This window comes from Bos grunniens, chromosome 23 (assembly GCF_055505025.1).
Source record: "Bos grunniens cultivar Pamir isolate PY7600 chromosome 23, Bosgru_T2T1.0, whole genome shotgun sequence".
Classification (NCBI taxonomy): Eukaryota; Metazoa; Chordata; class Mammalia; order Artiodactyla; family Bovidae; genus Bos; species Bos grunniens.
Genome location: NC_141187.1, coordinates 23287749 through 23315133, shown reverse-complemented (window position 1 = coordinate 23315133; position 27385 = coordinate 23287749). Strand labels below are relative to the sequence as shown.

General features: G+C 39.2%; 1 protein-coding gene across 2 annotated transcripts; it reads right to left on the bottom strand.

The window, feature by feature from the left end:
• Nucleotides 1-489: 489 nt before the first annotated feature.
• On the bottom strand, nucleotides 490-20695 carry GLYATL3 (glycine-N-acyltransferase like 3). 2 transcript variants are annotated; one of them, XM_086370740.1, is made up of 7 exons: nucleotides 20559-20695; nucleotides 17507-17608; nucleotides 14125-14237; nucleotides 10543-10650; nucleotides 10016-10142; nucleotides 6232-6355; nucleotides 490-2091 (listed from the first exon to the last, which is right to left on the bottom strand). In XM_086370740.1, exons 3-7 carry the CDS (start codon nucleotides 14200-14202, stop codon nucleotides 1665-1667), a joined length of 864 nt encoding a protein of 287 aa, XP_086226866.1. In that variant the 5' UTR covers nucleotides 14203-14237; nucleotides 17507-17608; nucleotides 20559-20695; the 3' UTR covers nucleotides 490-1664. The 2 variants fall into 2 exon arrangements, with proteins under 2 accessions (XP_086226866.1, XP_086226865.1); XM_086370739.1 differs by lacking the exon at nucleotides 17507-17608 and having other exon boundaries at nucleotides 20559-20685.
• Nucleotides 20696-27385: the final 6690 nt, after the last annotated feature.

The window sequence follows — 27385 nt, the reverse complement described above, 5'->3', positions numbered from 1 at the left end:
TATATTCACTCCCAAGGAATCGTTTTCATTATAACTGAAGCTCTCCTTCAGCCAGTTTATTTTTCTCAGAAAAGTGAAAGTGAAGTCATCCAGTCATGTCTGACTCTTTGTGACCCCGTGGACGGTAGCCTACCAGGCTCCTCTGTCCATGGGATTTTCCAGGCAAGAGTACTTGACTGGGCTGCCATTTCCTTCTCCATTATGTTTCTCAGAATAAACACCTAAAATTTAGATTTCCTCTTATCTTTGTAGTTGAGATTTGTGTGACCTCTGCACAATAAGAAACCATATAAGCCATATATTTTCTATATGGCTAAGTCAACTTTATCCAGACTAGACAAATCCAACCATTGTTTGTGTCAGCTTTTATTGCAGATAGAAGAACACAGCCTGTGATGTTTATCTCTTCCTTTACTGTCCTTGAAAGATACACAGACAGAAGCAATTGGAACCCAAATTAAAAAAAAAAATACTGACAAGAATAAAAGATGAAGGAGATGTTGATTTTATTATTTAATCATTTAAATTTCTTTTACATTTCCTAAAAAGATACATGGTCTAGTGAAAAGCTTGAAATCAACATAACACCATCCTGGCTCAACCTCTAGCACCGGTTATATAATCTTGAAGAAGTCATTTGTTTTCTTTTGTCCACAAATATTCATATGTAATGAGAATAAACTAAAGTTTATTATCTTACCACGATTCTCTGAGTATTACGTATGCATACAGAAGTAAGAAAGAAGTGAAAATATATGTGTATGTATGTTTATATTTGCATACCAAATGCACACCTACATAAACAGGCCTCTTAGTTTTTCATGAGAAAGCTGATAATGAACAAGGGGACTGGAATAGGTGATAGGCAGTGTCCAGTCTTATGCTGATAGCATCTGCTTCTAGCTTTTAAAATGCTTGTGTGTTTATTCCTCCATCCAAGGCAACTGAGAAATGAAAACTTGCTGGAAGTACAAATTTTCAGGCTCGACCTCAAATCCATCCTCAAACTTAACTGAATCAGGGGCTGTGGGGAGAGACTCAGCTAGCTTTGTTGCAACCTGCCCTCCAGGTGATTCTGAAGTGCACTAAAATGAGAGAACCACTACATTTAAACATTCCCAGGGAAGAACTATAGGCTAGAGGAGAGACAGGAATTAAAGGGGGGAGGGGGGAAGGCAGGATAGTCTACAGAGATCCTGAGCCACGGGTGGTAGGAAGAGATTTGGGGAGACAGAGCAGTGGCAGGCACAGGAGAGGGTTATTTATGGTTGTAGGACGCTGGTGTGGTTGTAGAAAAGCGGGCATAAGCCCAAGGGAAATAATAATGCAGTATCCAGGTACTCCCATGTTAGTCATTTGTTCTCATGCAGTCATTTCTGCTCCTGTGCTAAGACTGATGGCTTTAGAACCTTCTTCCTGCGGTGGATCCTAAAGGAAGATAGTTATCCTGTTTCTAGTCACAGCTGTCTCTGACCTGTATCATCACTACCGTAGAAATTTGAGACAGGGAGAGTTAGGGCTTCCCAGCCTAAGCCTGTTTGTCTTCTGGCCTTTTTCAACAATTTAAAGTCCCCCTGATTCTAGTTTTAATTTTTCCCTCATTGGCAGCTAAGGAGTGTGTGTATATTCAGAAAAAGGAAGAGAACTCCTGGAGTTCCAATGGGCTAGGGGTGAACTTGCCCAGAGAAAGCTGGAGGGGTGAGAATCAGCCTATGGAACCGACAAGGCAAGAAGTCACTGTGGATGCTCTTTGCGAGGTTAATGGATGTAGTGTTGTCATCCAGGATGTTGCCTTGACAGGGGAATCCCTGGCTTTGCAACTTTCTGGCCAACATGAGGATCACCAGCCGATTATAACCTTTCCTGCGATGCTCAGGCATGGTGTAGCCATGGCACATGGTGGCAAACTGGTCTGTCATAGACCAAGACATGGGGTTCCCCTTATCATCACGGACACACACACTGGGGAAGCAGGAGATGAGGTTGGCGATGTACCGGCGACACTGTTCATTGCCGCCCCGAGACCAAGTCTGGTTGAGTAAGTCAACATCAGCAATGCTCAGGTAGGTTAGTTGTACGGAAGAATTCATTCTTGAAGAAAATGACATGGGAAGAAATATGAACTTGGGATCATATGATGACAAACAAGTATTTCTTTTTTATTCACTTCAAACCTTGGGGGATCCTAAGTTCTCCCACCAGGGATCAAACCTGGCCCCAGCAGTGAAAGCACCCCATCCCAACCACCGGACCTCCAGGGAATTCCCCAACTACTTCTCTTTTTACATTGATTCAAACTGAGAAAGCATCCTGGAGATAGTGCCTAGCAAATACTAGAATATTTTCAATAAATAAGAATCCATAACTTACCACTTACAAACATCTTTTAGGATTTCATTTCTAACAGGATGAAACACTCATTATATTGAGTCTAAGTCTTTCCTTCAAATTTTATGCCCACTTGTTATTGTCTTCAGAATAGATGAAGGCAAGGATTTCATTTTTCTGGAAAACAAACCTCAGACTTGTTCTTATTAAGTCCTGAGTCTGCTGACACCCTCTCTGAGGCCTTGAACAAGTCCAGATACTTGAGCCTCTAATCTTTTTCTTGATAATAATAAATGTTTTAGGATAGGACTCCTACATTTATGCAACCATGTCCACAAAACAAATATAAAGTGCATAATGTTCTAGGCATTTGTAGGTGCTTAAGAAATGCTAGCTCTTTCAGACCTTTCCCTAAACATTCTGGAAAAAGATTTCAAAATCCATGGGCATTAAGATTAAAAAAAAAAAAGGACAGAAATTATTGCAGTTTCTAAGAACTGAGACAGGTTACTTAGTTGCAAGTCTCTGGGGGCTGGTTGTGTTTTGAATTTTCTTTCATGCTTGAAGTTATCAATATCCAAAGATCATCCCCAGTTAAGAGGCTACTGATGTCTTTCTCACTACGTCCTTTTTTAAAATATTTGTTTGACTGCACCAGGTCTTAGTTTCAGCATGTTGGATCTTTCAGTTGCAGCAGGTGAGATCTAGTTCCTGAGCAGGGATTGAACCTGGGCACCCTGAACTGGGAGCATGAAGTCTTAGCCACTGGACCACCAGGGAGGTCCTGTACCATGTCCCTCTTTATGAAGTAAAAGTTTGTGTTTTCTTTTATTAGTGGTCATGCAATGTTAGCTCATATTTCAGGTATTCTGTGAGACCTGGAGCTGGGCCATTCGCCTAACCACTAAGCAGAGGGAAAGAATATAAATAAATGCAAGCAATAACTGGCTTAACAGGATTTTTTCATTTAATTCTCGAAAATAAACTTTCAAACAAAGTCAAGGAAGCTTCGGGTAGTGATGTCACTATAAATAAAAACACTAAACCGTGTGTTTCAGGAGGGACATTCGAGACAATGACCTGTGAAGGGTGGGTATCCAAAATAAAGTGTACAAATTTGGATAACGATTTAGGTTTTAAAGACAAATTGTCTAACTTCCTACGCAGAAAGGAACAATTCAAGTAAAAATTTGATTTAAAAAAGTCTGACGGGGGATTGAAGAAAATTTTAAATAACATCTCAGGGATACGACAGCAAACAGACTTGCTGTTGAGTAGCTCAGTCGTGAGCGGCTCTTTGCAACCCCATGGACTGCAGCATATCAGGCCTCCCTGTCCTTTACTATCTCCTGGAATTTGCTCAAACTCATGTCTATTGAATTGGACAGACTGTGGGAAACTCTAAAGGACAAATAGCGTGATTTTTTTTTTTTCAACCAAAAATAACATAAGAAATAAAAAAAGATGAAAGGGGTACCTGTCTGTCAAAAGAAACTTAAGAGAGATGTTAACCAGTTGCATATAATAACCAGGTGCTTATTCAAAACAAATAAGGTGCTCAAAGTTTTGATTATTGGAGAAATGTGACTACTAACAGGTCATTTTATATTTAGGAAATAATGTTCACAAAATTTTAAGGAAAGAGCTAACAAAGCAGGCTCGAGGCCACTGTTTTTAGAGAACCTGCTTGCCAGGTTGGCCTTTGGCTAAGTGTCTGGTAATTTGGATTTCTGGGGGAGTCCTGCCATTCTCAGAATTGGTAAGAGTGGTTAGCTTGGCCTCTTTGTACAAGCGTTGTAATTTATGCTGAACACCTGTTTTCCTCCTGGGAGTCTAGGAAATTGGTGCGTGCTTGGCAGAGGGTACCTCCAGTAAAAAAATCTTATGTGTTGTCACAACTCATTGCTGGGAATCAAACGCATACTGCGTGACTCTGCTCAGGGAGGCCTCCGGGAAGCTTGTGCCTGGTTTCCTCTGGACTTTGCCAAGGCACCTTTTTCCCCTGTGCTGATTTTGCTTTGTATCTTTTCATTATAATAAGTCATAGCCACGACTAAATATGTTGAGTCCTGTGAGTCCTCTTAGCCAATCACTGAACTTGTGGGTGGTCTGGGGGACCCCTGACACAGAGGTGATGTTACTATAGCACTTAAAAAAAAAAAATTCTTGGGAATTCCCTGAGTGAATTCAGTGTGTTCACTTTTGGGGCCAGGGTTCGATGCCTGATGGAGGAGCTATTAATAAGATCCCACAAGCCATACTATGCTATGCTTAGTTGCTCAGTCATGTCTGATTCTTTGTGACCACATGGACTGTAGACCACCAGGCTCCTCTGTCCATGGGGATTCTCCAGGCAAGAATACTGGAGTGGGTTGCCGTGCACTCCTCCAGGGGATCTCCCAACCCAGGGATCGAACCCAGGTCTCCCACATTGCAGGTGGATTCTTTACCATCTGAACCACCAGGGATTAATAAGATCCCACAAGCCATGAGGCCTGGCCAATAATAATAATAATAATTCTTTTGGAGGTATAATATTTAAGTATAATGGAATAATATATAAGATATTTCCTTTAGAATAAATCAGGGGGTGGGAAGGATAGAGGTCTGGATAAAAGATTCCTAATAAATCTTGTACTTTTTGTACATTTTAAAAATACACATGTATATTTAATGAGCACAAGCTTGGTTATATTTTTTAAATTCAATTAATAGGAAATGTATTGTTGAAAAGGTTACAGTTGGAATTGAACAAAGGACAAACAAAACTGAGAACTGCATTATTTTGTGATTGAAAGAGGCAGGGGTTTAAGATTTTTTTTTAAGTATTTTGGTTTTGGAGGTTAATTACACTAGTTTCTCAACTCTTGTGTTTGAAAATTTTCATGACTGAAAAAGTAATAAAATTCAGTTGCTTTATGTGACTTAAAGTGTCCCTTCTTTTCTAGGTTTAGTCTTGTTTTGCTCAATAATTACTTCAACATACACCACAGAAGTGGAGAAAGTAACATTCACTGAAGTGCTTACTTTCCAGGTATCAAGTTTCATTTGCGTACAAGAAACATACAAAGAGGATATTATACACCAGTTTTTAGGAAGAATTGATTGAGGCTCAGAAAGGTAACCTGGAGAAGAAACCGGCAACTCTCTCCACTATTCTTGCCTGGAGAATCCCATGGACAGAGGAGGCTGGCAGGCTAGAGTCCACGGGGTTGCAAAGAGTCAGACACACTGAGCGACTAACACACACACACACACACACACAGAGAAAGGTAAGGCAAAAGGGAAAGTAACTAGAGCATGACAGATCAGGGACCACAAGGTAAAAGAATGCAGATATAAACTAACACATGTTCTGAAGGGCTGGATCCTGGAATTAGACTTCTTTTGATTGTTTCTGGCTCTATAGTTTGCTCCTGTGTGTTATTTCAATTCTGGTCAAAAAGGGAATAATAATGGTACTGCTTTATAGGGTTGTGGAAAGGATTCAAGAGGCAATGTATTTAAAACTTGAAAACATTTAGTGCCTGGAATAGAAGACACGTAAGTCAGTTAAACACCTTCATCCCTGAAACAACAAAAAACAATTATAACCACCTTGGGTGCAGACAGCAGAAGTTATTTAGAATTATTTGAAGGAGGAGGATGCCCAAGAAATGACTTTTTTGTGTATTCTGTGAAAAAACTGTCCATAGTTAATTACTATGGAGAGAGACACAGATTTGATTTTGCAGGAAATTATGAGCAGTCAAGCACAGCAAAAAGGAAAAGAGTAAACACATACACACATTTAGATTCAGTCACCTAAATCCAATATTCCTTAATGGTATTAAGTACTCCAGGTATTGCAGTTTGTACTGCCATAGCATAAGTTCTCCCCCAGAAGAAGATGGGTTTACATACAAGAAACTGGTGTCTGCAGTTGAAATCGGAGGTAAGCAAGCGGCCTTGAAGGAAGCTAGCTTTACATCCACCTGCTTTGAGTCAGCAACAGCTTTGGAAACATCATATAATTCACTCTGCAGCCCTGTATGTGGAAACACACAATGAAAAAAAAAATGTGGACACTTTATCTGAAAATGACAAAAGGAAATTTGTTTTAGTATATCTATACTTGGTATCATCAATACCACCAGCTTCCGACCTTGTATTATCCTAACCACTTTGTATTCATACATATGTTATCAGAGCTACTCCTTTGTCTGATTTTCAAGTCTTGTATGAGATTTTCAAATTTCCATATTGATCATGATCTTCCATGGGAATTTCTGATGGGACTATCCCTTAAGAATTTGTAATGCTTTATGGGAACTTTTTATTTTCCTGACTTCTCAGATTGATCTTAAGCCCCTGAGGGTAAAGGGATGCTCTGGAAGTGTGAAAGAGCTTCAATTTATTTGGCAGGGCAATCTTACTTTAAAGACTGTCTTTCAGTCTCCTGCCTAAACACCCATCACAGCAACGTCAATATATAAACTTAGACTGGTGAGGTTTATTCTGAACTTAACTTACCCAGCACTTACTCATTTGTGGTAGCTATATTGTATTCTCTATAAACCTTTATTCAGTACTTGTTGTAAGTAAAGTACTGTGCTGGGCATAGCTTCAGATCAGGACACAAGAATGGCATGGTCTCTGTTCTGATAGTAATTACAGCATGACAAGGGGCTTGTTTACTTAGAACTGACTGTCTGCTTCTCCAAATCCTAATCTGCTCTGTCCTTTCCATTCTGGCTGCTGATTGCTTGAATGCTCTGGAAATTGACTTTCCCACTTCCTTTCATATCTAATTGCTTGTTTCCTTCTCCTAGGAAATCACTTCCTCTTGAAGAAAACATGAATGGCAGGTCCTGGTGAACATAGACTGCGCTCTGAGCCTCGGCTTCTCCATCAGGGAGTTAAGTCTAAGAAAAGATAAGCAAGTCTTAAGATAATGCTATTAAAATCATAGATGCTGTAGCTAGCACTCCATATTAAAACACTGAATTACATCTAAGTGGTAGTGAGCCGTGCTGACTCGAGGTGTGGATGGTAGTTCCAACAGAATTTTTTTCTTCTAAGTTAGACTGAGTCAATTCTTTCTAAAGGTCATCCTAACATTGAAACAAAACCTTTTAGACTTTTCAGATGTAACAGGTAACAAAAACTGCATAAAAGGGACAGTTTAATTAGAAATAATTACATACATTTTGACTGCTTCTAAAGCCACAGAATAGAATTTGATGAGCTCCCTTCTATGTATCACTCTCCCAATCTTTTAATCACAATTCCTTCTCTCTCTTCCAAAAATAATCATTATAATAATTTTTAAGATAACCATTTTCTTGTTTTCTTTACAGTTTTATTATCTAAGCCTGCATCCTTAAACACTGTAGTTTGATTTTGCCTACTTTTTGTCTTGTGAGTCTTTTCATAAACAGACCTTCTTTCAATTCCCGCTAAACTCCTCTCTCCCTACTTTAAAAACTTCTTTTGTTGGAGAATCCTGATGGTTAGGGCCCTCTAATCACCAAACTACAGGATTTGTTGTTTAGATTTTGCCGCTCATCTCTCCATAGTGCTGTGGATCATGTCCTTCTATCTGTTGAGAGGGTATCATTTTTAACAAATGATTTTCTCCTTTCTCCTTGAGAAAGGAATCTCCACTTCTCGTTCTGCTATTGAGCACTCCACCTCCTTAGAAGGGGAAGGGTTGCTAACTGAATAAGCCAGAACTTGGGACAGTTTTTTGGTTCATAGTTACCAGTGAGCAGGCCTTTGAAACTTTCAGGCTGGTGCTCATATATATAGACAAGCTCTCTCGTCCATGCAACTAGCAGTGAGCAGCAAGCAGGGCCTGTCTGGGCAATTATGCATGTTTTTGTTTCCTGTATATGGCAAACACAAGGAGTTTGGCTCCTCTGAGTCCATTAGAGGATTAACCCTGATTTAACATTGTTATGGATGGTTCTTAGATTAAAAATGACAAAGGCATTCCTATGCAGGGTGTGTTCTTGCTCTAAACACCCAGTACTGAAGCAGCTTCACTGCCTAAATCCTGATGTATCCACCAACCCAACTAGTAGTTTTGACCTAGCCTGCACTTAAGAAGTAGGTAAAAGGCTATTTATATGTAGCTGATACGCTTTTAGGGAGGCTCATGATTTAGAGATGTTATAGAAATGGCACCTTTTTAGGTTCTCTGAATAACAATAGTAAAGACCCTGATGACCTCTTAGAAGTTATTCAGTGTCCTAAAGAGATTACAGTTCTTACCACAGAAACCTACAGTTGAGACCACATCAGAAGTCAAGAGCCGGTATTGCTCTACACGGTGAAAGTGAAATCGCTCAGTTGTGTCCAACTCTTTGAGACCGCATGGACTGTAGCCTACCAGGCTCCTCTGTCCATGGGATTTTCCAGGCAATAGTACTGGAGTGGATTGCCAACCCAGGGATTGAACCCAGGTCTCCTGGTAAATGAGGGGTTTTACCATTCCAGCTATACTAGGTGCTATAATTCACATCTCTCCCCACCAAACCCTCAGGAAAGATGACTATCAATTAAAATGAGTGTAACTCACAACTAATAGCTCAGCCTTCTAAAAAAAAGTATTGGCAATCAGAGGGATGATAAATTCAGGGGATTTGAGGATATTAAGCAATAATACCAAAATCCATCCAGTTACTGCCATGACTTTTCACATCAAGGGGGAGATATACTCATATCCATATTAAAGTAATCCTGGTGAGATTTTTCTGAATTAATTAGATAAGCAAGTGGTTGAATTATGCCTCACTTCTAACCAGCATAACAGGGGTAAATCTGTAAATGTGTGAGAGAGTTTAGAACTGCCTCTATAAACTCTTTTTGAGCATTTGCCAGGGGATTTTATATATATATACACAACATTCCAAGTTTTTAGATTATGAATTTACATAAATCATTATAGGTGGACAGAAACTTTTCTTGTAGAGGGCTTCAGCTACTTCTGGCTGATAAAAATTACCAGAATTTATATATCTAAATGGGGGTTCCTACCTTCTTGTCAAATGATCAAGGAACTCATTTCACTGGAAGAGCTACGCACAGTAACTTCATTGCCTATATCAACTCCCAATCACTATAAAAAGTTGAGAGAGCAAGTGATACATTGAAGCCAAAGCTATCCATCCAAATAATCAAAAGTCTTAATCTGTTTCAGTCTTGGCCTAAAGTTCTTCCAGAAGCGTTGATGGCTATGCAGTTATCTCCTTGGAGCCCACATATACTCTTTCCTTATAAAATCATTTCAGTTTATCCTGTGCAGACCAGTTGATTATCTTTTTCAAGAATCATTTGCTGTAGAAAGAAGAAAGGCTTACCTATTGGCTTAGACTTAAATTAGATTTACTTTAAAAGATTATGACAGGAAAGGGTTAGAAGTAATAGGAGAAATATTCTGTGATATTCACTGATACCATTTTTTGAAAGAAAAAAAAAAATCGCTTAAAAACAGCCTAATCCAAACCTCAGTAAAAATAATTTAAAAAAAGTATTGCTATAAGACTGTAATACATAAGCTGTTAATATATAAAATGTATGTAAGTGTATTTGTACATATGTGTGCTTATATGTGTGGAAAGTGTGTCATATTTATATATCTGAGAGATATGACAAAAAGAAGAAAAAAAAAAAACGCCTGTCTAGTGTCTTATACTTGACTCACCCTGTATTTGAAAGACTTGGTCCCAGTTGATAACACCATGTTCTTCCAACAGCTGTCGGTAAGCATTGACATCTTTGTAGAACACAGCATAGGCATTAGTATAATGGTCCAAGTTGTCTGTCTCAGCCTAGGACAGAAGACATGATCACAAACACATAAAGCACACCACCTTTGATCACGTGAGCCTCTCCTTTGTCTCAGAGGCAGAATGGGGAGGATGCTGTCTTTTTCAATCTTCTTTCATATTTATCCATATGACCAAAGTCAATGATCATAAGGAATCATCAACCCAGTGAGAAAGCTAGTGTGTAAGTGTATCTGCTTCATGCTTCTAGGGATTATCAAACACTAGAGAAATCATCCTAGTGAACACATTTATACTGGAGGTTTCCATACGTCTGATACTCCAAAGCCAGTCAAATTAGAAGCTAATGGTGAGCTTGTTAAGCTATGGCGGTTACGATTTCCCCTTTACTTCATCTTTCATTTCAGTTGGTATCAATTCTTTTTGCCTTTTAAAACTGTACCTCTTTCTGCCGCCGTGTGATGATGGCTTTGAAGTCAGGCCATGAATCCAACACCACTTCCTTTTGAAAGGGATTCCCACGATTTATGTTCATGACTGCTCCATAAACCTGAGGCAGAGAACCCAGAGGAAAAGCTAGTCGTATTATTAACCATTTCAGATGCTTATTGCTCTTTTCATTTCTTGTACTACTGCAAAGTTATGGCCATGAGGGGAAATTATAAATATACACACATATATTCATAACCCACACACATATAGACTTCTCCCTTGTTATTTCATCAGTGCACATGGAAACTGTTAAAATGTCTATGACAGTCTATGAAAATGTTCCCAAAACTTAGTGTTTTTTTTAGCACAATGGTGAGAGGTACCAAATCAAAAGGCTTACCAGACAGGGACTTGGAACATAGGTCAGTAATACTTAATGAATCAGTGTCTGATATCTAGATTTAGAGTTCATATGCCTTTTAAAAGTTCTATGGATAATTTTGATGTGCAGCTGCTTTTGAAGTTTACTACACTATCTTAAAATCATATGTGAAGTACAACTACTCTTTTAACCCTGAATTACAATTAAATATCACTTGAGACTGAGATACTATCCCCCAGAGAAAAGCCAAAAAGCATACCCTGCATTTTAGATTTGATAGAGCAGGTCTGTATAAGCATTCCCTGAGAGTTGTAACTATGTCTTATTCACTGTTATATCCATGGAGTCTGACAGAGCTGACCAAATTCTTATTGACTAAACAATACTGAATTATCGTTAGAATTCTGTTCTGTGATTTTTCACATTTTTTTTCCACTAAGAATCAAAGATATCTGTCCCACAAAGCAACTTTAATATGTTATCTCTGTGCTTCTAGAGAAGACAAAGTTGTAGTGGTAAGGACAATAGCTAAGCTATAGGCCAGTGTTCACAGCAGCGTTTTTGTAATACTGTAGACAGAAACTGGAAACAATATCCAGCAACAGTGGAATAAATAAATAAATTGTGGCATATTCCTACCATGGATTACAAAAGAGCAACATGGTATCGAGCTTGTCCAGCCAAAGAAGCTAAGTTCAAAGAGATACTTACTGTGTGATCCCATTTATGTTACATTCAAAGACAGGCAGAATTAAATGATGACTTTAGAAATTGATAGTGGTTACTGTGGGAGAGCAGGGAAAGATATTGACGGGAAAAGAGTATGGAGTGGGGGAAGAATGGCGTTTGATGTACTGTTCTTTCTTGAATGGAGTAGAAGTTACATAGATATTCACTCTGAGAAAATTCACCGAGCTGTATCATTATGTTTTGTGCACTTTCTAGTGTTATGTGGGTGTGTGCCAAGTTGCTTCAGTCCTATCTGACTCTTTGTGACCCTATGGACATAGCTCTCCAGGCTCCTCTGTCCATGGGATTCTCCAGGAGTGAAGAAATCCTCCAGGGGATCTTCCCAACCCAGTGTCTCTTATGTCTCCTGCGTTGGCTGGCAGTTTCTTTACCACTAGCATCACTTGGCAAACTCCTGCTAGTGTTATACTTCAATGAAAAAGTTAAATAGTAAGGGCTTTGGAGCCTACATTTTACCTCCTTTATCACCATCTTAATTCAAATCACTCACCTCATCTCAATGCCTAGAAGATGATCCAACTCTCTTCTGTCTTACCCAAACTGAGACCTCACTCAAATTTTCGCATAGACTATATCTTTCCAAATGTAGTCTAATACTAATGAGCAACATGGATCACACTTAGTGAAAATCCACAAACTAAAGTAACCTGGAAGGGTCATGCTTGTTCTCTTCAAGATTAAATTCTGGAATTGATGATCTTACGTGTACAGAGTAATACACTTATTAAAATGGTTTCACATGAGGAAAGCATAATCTGTATTCAAGAATGTAACTTAAACATGATTGAAATGTTCACAAGTTTAGAAGAAAAAAGAGACCTCTTTACAACATTCAGATTCTGAAAAAATAACTAGTTTGTAAAAGATCAGAACCAACTGAAAGCTTTGGCATTGGTTGAAACCACAGGGGGAAGGAGAGGGTGGGATAAATTGAGAAACTAGCATTGACATATATATGTTATCATGTGTAAAACAGATAATTAAAGGGAAGCTGCAATATAACACAGGGAGCCCAGATTGGTGCTCTGTGACAACCTAGAGGTGTGGGATGGGATGGGGGAGGAAGACTTTACAGAGAGGGCCGCTAAAGAATCAGTCTATATAATATAGAATCAGTCTATATTATGACTGGTTCGTGTTGTTGTATGGCAGACACCAGCACAACATTGTAAAGCAATTGTCCTCCAAAAAGAAAACAAACAAATCCTTTCAATAATTTATTCATCCAAAGAGTGAGTGTTCAGAGGGGATGCAAAGTGGCTAGGAGGGAGTAAAAATGCTAGAGGAATGAGCAGGTAGAGCGTGTGAAGGAAATCTGAAAGGTTATTTAAACACTTAAGCCTAAAGACTTCCCTGGTGGCTCAGACAGTAAAGTGTCTGCCTACAATGTGGGAGACCTGGGTTCGATCCCTGGGTCGGGAAGATCCTCTAGAGAAGGAAATGGCAACCCACTCCAGTACTCTTGCCTGGAAAATCCTGTGGACAGAGGAGCCTGGTAGCCTACAATCCACAGGGTCGCAGAGTCAGACACAACTGAGTGACTAAACTAAATTTTAAGCCTAAAGTGAGATTATAAAATACGCAGCTATAAATTCCAGTGGATGGAGGAAGAGGAAACAACTGAGACTATCTTTTCTTTATCTTTTTTATTCACTAAAGGACTTAGTGTTTACTTAAAGGGTATTTTGAAACTATGGTCAAAGAACAAAGCCAGGCATTATATAACAAAGAAATCATTAAAGGAGGATAAAGAGATTTAGGGATAAAAAGACTCAGGGTAGGAGAAATAAGAAATCAGGAGCAAAGAGCTCAGCAGCTATGAAAGAGGAGATTTCTCAGAAAGGCATCTATCTGTGCCTATATGGTTCATTTCCTTAATTCTTACTTCAGATGGTGCTGTGAGAGGCAAGCATTTCCAAAAAAACACTCAATTTGAAACGTGATAATCTGGATTTAAATCTGAATTCTAGCACCTGGAAATGGGGAAGTTATTTAGTAATATTATCTATAAAATTTTAATATAAATATATGCCTATTCAGAGGTTTTAATATTACAGAGGAATTAATTTTAGAGGGGGATTGATTAGGTGTTTTTGAAGCTCAAATGAGATAATGTGAAAGATATTTAAAAAAAATTATTCAGGCCAAGTCAACTAATCTGAATTTACAAGTCCCTTCTGCCATTTAATAAAATTTAGAACTGAAATTTATTTCATGAATAGTCCAGTCCAGCACAGCATGAATTTTCCTAGAAGGTATCTAGCAAGACTGTCAAAAATATAACTAACTGCATTGTATCCCCAATCCATTGAATCAGTCTCTAGAAGGAGAGGATTGGGAAACTATGTTTACCCAGTACTCCCAGGGTCTTACCATTAGGAAAATTTGGGAAACAGCTATAAGTCTGATGTTATTTCACAGATTAATAAAATGAAGATAGAACTACTCAATGTTTCATACCTTGAGTGATTCAGGAAAGTGACTCTTCAGCATTTTTTCCAGGAGCAGTAATTTGGTAGAACAGTTAAGAACCTGCATCTTCTCTGGAGAGTGGAGAGCTAGTAATTCCACACCTATTTAAAAACATGAAAGGATGTATTTAATTTTTGTCTGTTAATATTTAAATCTACCCAGAAAGATCCTTGAAGCTTTTTGTTTGTCTTTTTGGTTCGTTTGTTTGTTTGTTTAAACTGGGCTTCATTCACTTTTTCTCATATAAAATGATGTGGTGGCTACAACTGGAGCCCGGGTCTTCTGCAGAGAAAGTCTAGTGTGGGTCTTAAGATGGTCGGTGAATTCCTAATATGAAGACTTGGTGAATACCATCTCTTTCAGGAGTGAGCTAGCTGTAGGTCTTGGAAATGGCATCAAAAGTTATTTAGTGGTTAGGACTCCCTGCTTTCACTGCCAAGGACATGGGTTCAATCTTTGGTCAGGTAAATATGACTCAGCAAGTGCATCCAAAAAAAAAAAAGGGAAATTTGCCCATGGAGGCAGTACAGCCCCTGGCAGAGGTACAGAAAGTCACCAGTTCAAGCTATTGTCAGTAACTTCTTAGATACAGGGGCTGGGATGATGTTAGTGCCATTGGAGACAGGGATGTGGCGCTCCAGGACAAAGCCAGAGCAGCCAGTCACCTTGCAAGGGTTGGGTATGGGGCTTGTCAGTCTCCCCAGTAGCCTCACTGCATAGGGATAAGGGTGTAATTCTTTTTTTTTTTTTTAATTAGAGTGTAATTGGTTTACAATGTTGTGTTAGCTTCTGCCATATAATGAAGTGAATCAGCTGTATGTATACATTATCCCCTCCCTCTTGGACCTCCCTCCCACCCCCTCAATCGCACCCATTTGGGTCGTCACACAGCACCAAGCTGAGCTCCCTCTGCCCTACCTCAGGTTCCCAGTAGTTATCTATTTACATATGGTAGTGTATATATGTTGGGCTTCCCTGGTAGCTCAGCTGGTAAAGAATCCGCCTGCAACTGCAGGAGACCCCAGTTCTCTTCTTAGGTCAGGAAGATCCCCTGGAGAAGGGATAGGCTACCCATCCCAGTATTTTTGGGCTTCCCTGGTGGCTCAGATGGTAAAGCATTTGCCTGCAATGTGGGAGATCTGGGTTCAATTCCTGGGTTGGGAAGATCCTCTGAGGGAGGGCATGGCAACCCACTCCAGTATTCTTGCCTAAAGAATCCCCAGAGACAGAGGAGCCTGGCGGCCTACAGTCCATGGGGTCACAAAGAGTCAGACACCACTGAGCAACTAAGCACAGCACAGTGTATATATGTCAATCCTAATCTTCCAAATCATCTCATCCTTCCCTTCCCCGCACTGTGTCCCCATGTCTTTTTTCTACCTTTGGGTCACTAGTCCTGCCCTGCAAACAGGCTCATCTGTACCATTGTTCCTTTTTAAGATTAATTCTGAATGCCAACTTCCCCTGAAGAGGGAAGAAAGAGAGAGAGAAGGAGGCCCTGGAATGTGTCAATCAGAACCACTGGAAATGGGAAGTTCACAAAACTGGATTCTGGGGAGATGTGAGTGTCTACACTGGGTTAAGCCCTCCATTACACATGTTCACTGTACTCTGAATTCTTCCTTCAGGACATGCCAGCAGTTGTAACTTTACATTTATTTGTTTTCTTTGGTATAAGCCTGTCTTAAGTAGCCTGTGAGCTGCATGAAGAAAGGCCCATGTCTGCTCTGTGCTCCACTGTATCCCCAGCACCTACCACAGGGCCTGGCATACAGTAAGGGTCACTGAAAGTAGTTGTTGAATGCATGGTATGAAGCTCAGAGGAAAGTCTTAGGTTAAGTAGGGAAACTTCTTTTCACAATGTGGGGCAAAGACAAGAGAAAAACTTGAGTGGGTCAGGTGGTTAAGAGGAGAGAAATACCTAGCTTAAAGGTGAATCAGATGTGAGCAAAGGCTGAGGCTCATTTTAGTCCGATAAGATTAAGAGATGTAAAGGGCCTAAACGTAATGTATGCAACTCCATGCATTCTTATATAATTGCATTTTGTAGATTTTGAGGGCTCTGTCCCATGGCTTTTTGTTTCCAAGAAATTTCCCCCCCCCCATATTTACAGTCAGGTCTTGACTGAATTAGAGAAAAAAATTTTTTTTAATTTTAATTTTTAAAATTTAAAAATAGTGTGATAGAGCTTATCCAACTTATTCTTGTTCCCTACCCTGAGCAGCCAGGCACTTGGATGCAAAGATAAATAAACGTTGAGAACCTGGGCTTCTGCTGGATTATGTCTTTACATTTTCCAGACAGAGAAAGCTACTTGACTTCTCTATGTGGCATCTCTGTGTGGCTATGAGATACTCAGAATGTATGAGTGTGGATTTATTTAAAATCCATTGTCATAAAACTCTGTCATATAGTTTATGTGAGTCTGAACTTCTAAGAAGCATGTTTCTTATAGTCCAGCCCCCTGGGATCCAGTCCACTGAGTGGTATGTCTGAAGTGTTTGCATTCCCAGCAAGAGTCTGAAGAGATATGAAGGATTAGACTTCCCTGGTGGCTCAGACGGTAAAGCATCTGCCTGCAATGCGGGAGACCTGGGTTTGATCCCTGGGTTGGGAAGATCCCCTGGAGAAGGAAATGAGAATCCACTCCAGTACTATTGCCTGGAAAATCGCATGGACAGAGGAGCCTGGTAGGCTGCAGTCCATGGGGTCTCAAAGAGTCGGATACGACTGAGCCAATTCATTTCACTTCACTTCACTTCAATGCAGTCAGCAAATCAGGCTTCTGGGCCTTAATACTCGTAGTCTGAGCCAATATTAGAAACTGAAAAGAGGAAGTTTTCAGAGTTGAGGTTGAACAGAGCAAGAAGTATAGCCACTATCTCATCCTTGTATCTGCTTGACTTTTCATTCACTCACCTCATCTCTAAATGCAATCTTAAGTTCTTAGTAAATCCTTAGGTTAAACACATTCACTATTTCTAATTCAGTGTCTTTTGAGAGAAAATGAAATGATTTTAAAAGGAAGTTGATCATATTTCTCTCACTAGGTTTGATGTTCAGAGATCTTTTTGTATACAAATATGTAGTAAGGTCGCTAGTGCAAAGAAGAGGAATTCTAAATATTTGTAGCTGATTTGTTTATTAATTGCTTGGTTTGTTTCCCAAAGGATTCAAAACCACTTATACACACAGGAAAAACACATAAAAAATTAAAGTAAAATAAAAATTCAGGCTACCGGAAACACAAAGATACAAAAGAAGTATGGAGTTACGAGTGAAGTAGGCAGGCAAGGCATATAGAGTACAGTCTTGCATGTAGGGTTGATCCTCTTTATTCATGGGTTTCATATTTGTGAATTCACCTACCTGTTAAAATTTATTTGTAACTTCAAATCCGTACTGACAGTGATCCTTAAGTCATTTGTGGACATGGACAGGGCAGTGAAAAATTGGAGTCTCCCAATGCAGCTGTGAAGAGACACCCCACGCCCAAGGTAAGAGAAACCTAAGTAAGATGGTAGGTGTTGCAAAAGGGCATCAGAGGGCAAACACACTGAAACCATACTCACAGAAAACTAGTCAGTCTAATCACACTAGGACCACAGTCTTGTCTAACTCAATGAAACTAAGCCATGCTCGTGGGGCAACACAAGATGGGCGGGTCATGGTGGAGAGATCTGACAGAATGTGGTCCACTGGAGAAGGGAATGGCAAACCACTTCAGTATTCTTGCCTTGAGAACCCCATGAACAGTATGAAAAGGCAAAATGATAGGATACTGAAAGAGAAACTCCCCAGGTCAGTAGGTGCCCAATATACTTTCATTGGAAAAGACTCTGATGCTGGGAGGGATTGGGGGCAGGAGAAGGGGATGACAGAGGATGAGATGGCTGGATGGCATCACTGACTCGATGGACGTGAGTCTGAGTGAACTCCGGGAGTTGGTGATGGACAGGGAGGCCTGGCGTGCTGTGATTCATGGGGTTGCAAGGAGTCGACACGACTAAGTGACTGATCTGATCTGATCTGATCTGAATGCCCACATTTTCAATCAGTTGGAGCTGAAGAAGCTGACTTCTTGCTCAAGCTCTCCTACTGCAAACAAGTCCTTTATACGTCTAGTTAGTGTCGTTTTTTTTTTTTTTCCCCAGTTAGTCTTAGTTGGGATTTAGTTCCCGCACCAGGGATGGAAACTGCAACCCCCTGCATTGGAAGCGTGGAATCTTAACCATTGGACCACCAGGGAAGTCCCAGTGCCGAGTTCTTTTGCAGTTTTTGCTTTTTGTTGGCTATTTCATTGTTTAGAGTGGCCCCCAGGCATAGTGCTTAAGTGCTGTTTAGTGTTCCTAAGTGCAAAAAGGCTGTCATGTGCCTTCCTAAAGAAAACACATATTGGATAAGTTTCTTTTAGGTATGGGTTATAATGCTCTTGATTGTAAGTTCAGTGATAATCAACAAGATACATTAAGTAATGTGTCTTTAAATGAATATACACATATAACAAGGTTATGTATTGATCTGCCGATAAAAACCTTGTGACCAGAGGCTTGCACGAAAATAATCTTGAATTTTCCTTAGGAGTAATGGTTCAAAAATAATTAAGACAGGTGACTTTTTGAACCTTACCACGAACAATGAAAATCAACTATACTTGCAGGTATGGGTCCATATCATACTCTAAGCTTTCTAGCAGCTAACACAAAGAGAAATCAACATGATTAGTTACATGATTCAGACTGCCCATAAAATCATCCTTATACTTTTTACCAGAGCATTTGCTCAAATTTCACTTATTCATTTCTAAATTAAGTCCAGTTCTCTAACTTCTATATAATCAAAACCTACCTTGATCTGGCTTCAGTTTATCTTTCTAGGCTAAGCAGCTCTTTTGATTCACAAATTTCGCAGGGTCACAGATTGGTGACATTAAAATCAGAGAGACAGTTCTCCCATAGGTTCACACAAAGAGGATACTGTAATTAATATACAACACTAGACAATATCCTTTAGTGAAAACAGTGATAAATTTCATAAGGATCTTCCTTTTGTTAAAGATGAAGATAAATTTTAAGGCTCACAAAAAAGAAAACAGAAATTCTCAGAGAATAAGAATGAAAAATAGTCTCATAACATATTTTTTTAACATTTGGAATCCCATTAGAAAGTCATAATGACAACTATTAACTCTGAAAAGTATAAGATCAGAATGTTATATCCTCATGACTCAATTATAAATTCCCTATAATAAGCAAATGTTCTTTAAACAATTATTTTATTGAAGTATAGTTGATTTATAATGTGCTAAATTCTGCTGTACAGCAAAGTGATTCGTTATACATATATGTACAGTATTTTTCACTATAGTTTATCACAGGATGTTCAATATAGTTCCCTGTGCTATATACAGCAGGATTTTTATATGTTCTATATACGATAGCTTGCATCTACTAATCCCCAACTCCCAATCCATCCCTCCCACCGCCACCTCTTGGCAATCACAAGTCTGTTCTCTATGTTTGTGAGTTTGTTTCTGAATAAACACCTGTTCTTGAATAGGAAAGTAAAGGTTTGTACCTCCTGTAGCCAAAATTTTATCACTAGCAGAGTCACTGTCTCAAGGAAAATAATTATACTCACATAAGTTTTAGGAATTGAGGTTTCTTAAGGCATTTGGGTGCCCATCAGGACACAGCAAGCAGCTAAAATATGTTATTAGTATTAATCAGACAAGGAAGGTATGGCACGCTCCTAGAATTCATTCTTATCAATAAATAAAACATAAGGTCTCTGTTTTTATGATGTAATATGCCATTTATGGGCTTCCCTGGTGGCTCAGATGGTAAAGAATCTGCCTGCAATGCGGGAGACGGGGTTTGATCCCTGGGTTGGGAAGATCCAGAGAAGGGAATGGCAACCCACTCTAGTATTCTTACCTGGAGAATCCTATGGACAGAGGATCCTGGGATGCTACAGTCCGTGGGGTCACAAAGAGTCGGACACGACTGAGCGGCTAGCGCAGCACACACCATTTATAATACAATAGTGATGTTTGTTTGTTAAGGAGGAAATAAAGAACTTTTTACAGTACTTGTAATCCAATATACTGATTATTTTTCAGATGATAGGTTTTCTGTTTAGGCTTGTCTGTTTCTCTAGTGTGCCCATGTCAAAATGCAAATACTTTTATATTTTGTAGGGCTTTTTTTCCTCCATAGCAAAACTTAAGAGAGCAAAGACACAAAAGCACCCCCAAACCCCAAAACAACAGCAAGAAATTATCTTTTCCTGTAAACTTAAATATAGTTTGGTCTTCCTATACAATGTTGAATTTCATCTCTCCTCTTTCTATGTCTCCCATTTCTGCTTGTAGTTATAACCAGTGACTTGATACTTGTTGTTTTAATGAATAAATGCTTACCTAATGTTGAGAGTTCAGTCTGCAACTGAAGTCTTAAACTGTGTGGCAGTGCAGTGTCTCCTTCTCCGTCCAAGGCTGGTTAATTCTTCAACCCTACCTTCCCTAATTAGTTCTACGCGGAAAGAGGAGGGCAAGAGGAAGACAGGGTATCCACAACAGGAGGAAGGGAGGAGTTTATGACGTCAGGTGAAAAAAATCACCACGAGTGTTTTCATTCCTCCTCTTTCTACCACATTTAGTTTTATGGTGTGAAAGGCACTGAATACTCATCTTGATTGAGAGATGGATGTTTTCTAGACACAAAACCTATCTTTCTGACATATCGGATACAATGGAAAAGAATAAAAAGGAATGGGACCCAGACAAATAGGATACAATAGGAAGACAGTACTGACTTTATATATTTTTATCTATTCTGAAGAAAATTATTTTGCAGCTCTCAACTTCCAAGTCTGAAAGAGCGTGATCTCTAAGGAGGCCCCTCATGGAACAGAGTGTTTTTTGAGAATTTTAATTCCTTTGCCTTGGTCTTTCAAATGAAAATTCATTCAGAATTTACTTGGCTCCATTGGCTGCAATTTCAAGCACCATGGGCATCTCAGCACACAATACCTGAGCCTTAGGATAATAAACAGTACGAATGTCTCAGCGGTTTAGAGAGAGAACGTCAATGTGGTCGCTTGGGAGGATACTGTTTACCATGTTTAAGTCTGACAAGGTCAAGATCAAACCTAGAGACGTTAGGGCATTCTTATTTGAAGATGTTGGTTAAAGTAATACAATGGGTAGTTGGTAGTTGAAAGTGACGGGAGGAAATTGTTTTAGAGGACAATTCCTGGATGTCAAAGTAAGAGCATTTTTGATCCTACTATACTGATAACTTTAAAAAACAATGTTACCCAGGGCAACCTATACCCAGGCATGGTCCTAAGGGACCTATATAAATCTAATCTTTCCTGTACATTATTCGAGGAAAATGGATTTTAAAAAATGAACAGAAGCTGTTATAGAACAGAAACTAATTTAGGTATGAAGTATAGTATCAGAAAAAACCTTAAAAAGTCAGGGGCCGACTTATTTATGGACTTGGAGCGACATACACCTGTCTTCCCAGGTTTAGAGTACATGTTCCAGAACAGAAACTTCTATTCTTTTTACAAAGTTCTTTGCTCTCTATTAAACATCTGAACTAACTAGAATAGTAGCTTTTTGCCATAGGAAAAATAGCTAAAAAGGAAAAATATATCTTTTCTAGGAAAACTGCATTGGATGAAGATAATTAAACTTGAAATAGGTTCATCAAGTTAACCTAAACTTTTTTTTTTTCACTTTATTTCTGTACAGTCATTAAGCAAGTAGAACATTAAAGACAAATTTTAATGCAGGTTATCTGAAGCAGAAGCTAAGTGATGCAATCAGAAACAAGAATGGGTAGAACAAGACAAAAAAAATCAAAATGAAACATTGATCATAAAATCCCACAAAATGTGAGAATTTGGGTAAATACATATATGTGTGTGTGTATATATATATATATATATATATATATTTGGGTTAAAGAAAATTTTTTTCAAATACATTTAATTCTACAGTGGAATGATAGGTTACCAAATATCCATTGCCAAGTGAAATAATTTTTTTTAGATTAATTGGAGGATTATTACTTTACAATATTGTAATGGTTCTTGCCATACATTGACATGAATCAGTCATGGGTACACATGTGTCCCCCCATCCTGAAACCCCGACCCACCCTAACCTAAACTTTTGACTCTTGAAATTAAAAGGAAAAAAGAAAAAAAGGGGGGAAAAGTTTTCTAATGTAAATTTAAGATTTTCTTCAAGAAATCCAACTGAACAAATTCATAATACATATTATCAAATATTTGTACATTGCTATATTAGGATTCACTCACTAGCTTCAGAACTACCTTATATTTGTAGCTTATCAGCAAATTCCTAAGAAGTCAAAATTATATGTATTTTTTCACGTTCTAGCTCTATCACTTACTATTTGAGTGATCTCAGTTACTTAGCTTCCTTTGCCTCAGATTATGCAGGATGTGAATAATGCTGATTACTATGGGGTTTGATCCCCATCAGATCAGATTAGATCAGATCAGTCGCTCAGTCGTGTCCGACTCTTTGCGACCCCATGAATCGCAGCACGCCAGGCCTCACTGTCCATCACCAACTCCCGGAGTTCACTCAGACTCACATCCATCGAGTCAGTGATGCCATCCAGCCATCTCATCCTCTGTTGTCCCCTTCTCCTCTTGCCCCCAATCCCTCCCAGCATCAGAGTCTTTTCCAATGAGTCAACTCTTTGCATGAGGTGGCCAAAGTATTGGAGTTTCAGCTTTAGCATCATTCCTTCCAAAGAAATCCCAGGGCTGATCTCCTTCAGAATAGACTGGTTGGATCTCCTTGCAGTCCAAGGGACTCTCAAGAGTCTTCTCCAACACCACAGTTCAAAAGCATCAATTCTTTGGCGCTCAGCCTTCTTCACAATCCAACTCTCACATCCATACATGACCACAGGGAAAACCATAGCCTTGACTAGACGGACCTTTGTTGGCAAAGTAATGTCTCTGCTTTTGAATATGCCATCTAGGTTGGTCATAACTTTCCTTCCAAGGAGTTAGTGTCTTTTAATTTCATGGCTGCAGTCACCATCTGCAGTGATTTTGGAGCCCAGAAAAATAAAGTCTGACACTGTTTCCACTGTTTCCCCATCTATTTCCCATGAAGTGATGGGACCAGATGCCATGATCTTTGTTTTCTGAATGTTGAGCTTTAAGCCAACTTTTTCACTCTCCACTTTCACTTTCATCAAGAGGCTTTTGAGTTCCTCTTCACTTTCTGCCATAAGGGTGGTGTCATCTGCATATCTGAGGTTATTGATATTCCTCCTGGCAATCTTGATTCCAGCTTGAGTTTCTTCCAGTCCAGCGTTTCTCATGATGTACTCTGCATATAAGTTAAATAAACAGGGTGACAATATTGGTATAAATACATGTATACATGTAATGGCATGTAGCACAGATCAATAAATATCAGCCACTTTATCACTGTTATTTTTGTTATATAGCTTTCATTCCATTTGAAAATCTACCTTAATTTTAAGGAACTCCTTAGGGGTGGAAATGATTAAAACTGATTTTAAGGCACATTTGTTTCTATTAGTTAATAAAAAGTTCATTAAAAAAAAATAATAGTTTTATTGTTTATTTTTTGGCCTCGCCATGCAGCTTGTGGTAGCTTAAACCCCTGAGACGTGGGATGGAATCTGGGCCCTTGGCTGTGAAAGCACCAAGTCTTAACCACTGGACTACCAAGGAATTCCCACTTTGTTGTATTTGGAAAACGTCCCTCCTTTATGTTCCTCTTTGTCCAGTTTTAACAAATATGATCAGTGTTTGGATATGGTTTCTACAAGCAGCAGCCACTTTAATGAAAGTGGTGTGGTGGTGAATGGCAAGAAATACATTCAAGGACAGCAACTTTTTGATGTTTTAATTTTTATTAGGGTATAGTTGCTTTGCAATGTTCTGTTAGTTTTTCCTGTATGATAAACTGAATCAATCAGCTATATGTATACATATATCCCCTCTCTTCTGCATTTCCTTCCCATTTTGGTCACCACAGAGCACACCCCAAAGTTCACTGCATTACTATTTACAATAGCCAGAACATGGAAGCAACCTGAACATCCATCATAGAAGAATGGGAGAGAAGATGTCATACGTATATACAATGGAATATCACTCAGCCCCGAAAAGGAACGAAATTGGGTCATTTGTAAAGATGTGGATGGACCCAGAGACTGTCCTACAGAGTGAAGTTACTCAGAAAGAAAGGGCAGAAACTCTTAACAAGAAAACTAGTTAGCAGAGAAAAATCTATCAGTCACTTTAGAAAGAATAAAGTGCACATGGGAACTGTGAATTTCTCTGTTTTTGCTTTCCTTCTTTCTTCCTTAAAGCTGAATATTTCTTGACAGTGAATGAAATCTGAGAGGATTTAGGAGACTTCTGTTTGGAAACCACGCCAATCTGAATGACTCAAGTATTAATTTTGACAGGTGCACCTGCATTTATTTTCAGCAAACAATGCCAAGATATTCTATCCAACCAAATAAAAGAAAGCAAATACTTTAGGTCACTGAGCAGGTGTCTCATATTTAGGCAAAACCTGTTTGTTAAACATATGCCCAACTGAAAGTTGTAAGAATGGATGAATTAATATAAAATAATGACTTTAAATGACTGACAGTAAACTGTGTTTCTGTTAACGTATCTGTACAGGTTGCACTCCCCCTGGCCCCCACCAAATGACATCATTTGCCCTCCTTCCTTCAGCAGCAATACTGGGTACCCATTTTCCTATATGTTTGGAAACCTTCCTTTTCAGTCTTTTTCAATCTTTTCCAACCCAATAGTTGAAAAGTTTTGTCTTCATTTGCATTTACATGATTTTTAAGGTTGAAAAATCTTCCAAGTATTGATACTTATTGACTACTTATTTCCTTTGAGAATTGCCCATTTTCCTATTGGTATTTAACCTGTTACTGGATTTTAGAGCTTTATGACTAAAAATACTATGTTTTATATATGTTGCAGATATTTTTCAGTCTGTGTTGTCCCTTTGGCTTATTTTTTAAAAAATTTTATCTTAAAAAGTTCAGTCTTATGTAGTGATCTACTGATTTTTTTTCCTTTATGGTTTTATCTTTGTTTATATGTATAATACAGCTGCTGCTAAGCTGCTAAGTCACTTCAGTCATGTCCGACTCTGTGCGACCCCATAGACAGCAGCCCACCAGGCTCCCCCGTCCCTGGGATTCTCCAGGCAAGAGTACTGGAGTGGGTTGCCATTTCCTTCTCCAATGCAGGAAAGTGAAAAGTAAAAGTGAAGTCGCTCAGTCGTGTCCGACTCTTAGTGAACCCATGGACTGCAGCCTACCAGGCTCCTCCACCCATGGGATTTTCCAGGCAAGAATACTGGAGTGGGGTGCCATTGTCTTCTCCGTGCATAATACAGGCATACCTCATAGATTCTGCAAGCCCAGTTCCAGATCACTACAATAAAGCAATCTCACCACAAAGTCACACCAATTTACTTTACAGCGAATATAAAAGTTCCATTTGCAGTATACTATAAGTCTATTAACTGTACAACAGTATTATATCTTAAAAAACAATGTAGACACCTTAATTTAAAAATAACGGTGTTCGGAAAATGGCATCAATATTGCTCGATACAGGATGGCTACAAACGTTTGTAAAAAATGCAGTATCTGCAAAATGCAATAAAATACTATAAGAGGAGTATGCCTATAGGGGTTTAGACACACTAACATCAGTTATTCATTCATAAATCCTTTTTAGTTTCTATTTTTTTCATTTAATTTTATTTACTTTGAATCTATCCTGTCATAAAGTAGGAATATTTACCACCACCACCCCTCCACCCCCTGGGCTTTCCAGGTGGTGCTAGTGGTAAAGAATCCCCGACCCCCCTGTCAATGCAGGAGACGTAAAGAGACATGGGTTCGATCCCTGGGTTGAGAAGATCCCCTGAAGGAGGACAAGGCAACCACTCCGGTATTCTTGCCTGAAGAATCCTTTGACAGAGGAGTCTGATGGGCTACAGTCCATATGTTGCACAGTCAGACACAACTAAAGTGACTTAGTACGTATGCACCCATGCTCCAGCTCTCTCCCCAGTGGAGTTAGCTAGTTTCTTCAAGATCATTTACTGAATATTTTCTCTACATTTTATTTGATATGCTATCTTTATCACAGGCTATATTTTTATACCATATATCCTTTGTTCCAAAATATTTATCTTTTAGAATTTAAAGTTTCTGCCATTGGTACTCATCAGTCACTGACGAGAACGTGTATCATAGTTGGCATGGCCTTTGTATGTGAAAATTTAGACAGATAAGAATATTTCAAGAGGATGACCATCTGCATTACTGGGACCTTGTGTAGCTGAATTTCAATTTTACTTGGGTCTGTTACTAACTCTTAAATTCTTCACAAGAGTACACACCAAAATTCAGCCTTTGAAGAAAATACTGTATATTTTGCCTACCTGCCAGAAGATATTGTAGATATCTCAAAATTAGATCATGTACTTTTTTAAGCTATGCATGCATGCACGCAAAGTAGCTTCAGTCATGTCTGGCCCTGTGCAACCCCATAGATCGCAGCCCACCATGCTCCTCTGTCCCTGGGATTCTCCAGGGAAGAATACTGGAGTGGGTTGCCATTTCCTTCTCCAATGCATGCATGCATGCTAAGCCGCCTCAGTCATGTCCAACCCTGTGCGACACCATAGACGGCAGCCCACCAGGTTCCTCTGTCCACAGGATTCTCTAGCCAAGAATACTGGAGTGAGTTGCCATTTCCTTCTCCATTTCTAAGCTATAAGAGGGTAATCTAGTCAAGGCTATGGTTTTTCCTGTGGTCATGTATGGATGTGAGAGTTGGACTGTGAAGAAGGCTGAGCGTCGAAGAATTGATGCTTTTGAACTGTGGTGATGGAGAAGACTCTTGAGAGTCCCTTGGACTGCAATGAGATCCAACCAGTCCATTCTGAAGGAGATCAGCCCTGGGATTTCTTTGGAAGGAATGATGCTAAAGCTGAAACTCCAGTACTTTGGCCACCTCATGCGAAGAGTTGACTCATTGGAAAAGACTCTGATGCTGGGAGGGATTGGGGGCAGAAGGAGAAGGGGATGACAGAGGATGAGATGGCTCGATGGCATCACGGACTCAATGGACATGATTTTGGGTGAACTCTGGGAGTTGGTGATG

What these genes read in the sequence shown, in the direction of transcription:
- GLYATL3 (XM_086370740.1), bottom strand. Translation starts at nt 14,202, where the DNA reads ATGCAGGTTCTTAACTGTTCTACCAAATTACTGCTCCTGGAAAAAATG. An exon ending in ACTTTCCTGAATCACTCAAG is followed by an intron (nt 10,651 to 14,124) that starts GTATGAAACATT and finishes TCTCTGCCTCAG; the next exon opens with GTTTATGGAGCAGTCATGAA. An exon ending in ACTGCAGACACCAGTTTCTT is followed by an intron (nt 2,092 to 6,231) that starts GTATGTAAACCC and finishes ATTTTCTTCAAG; the next exon opens with AATGAATTCTTCCGTACAAC.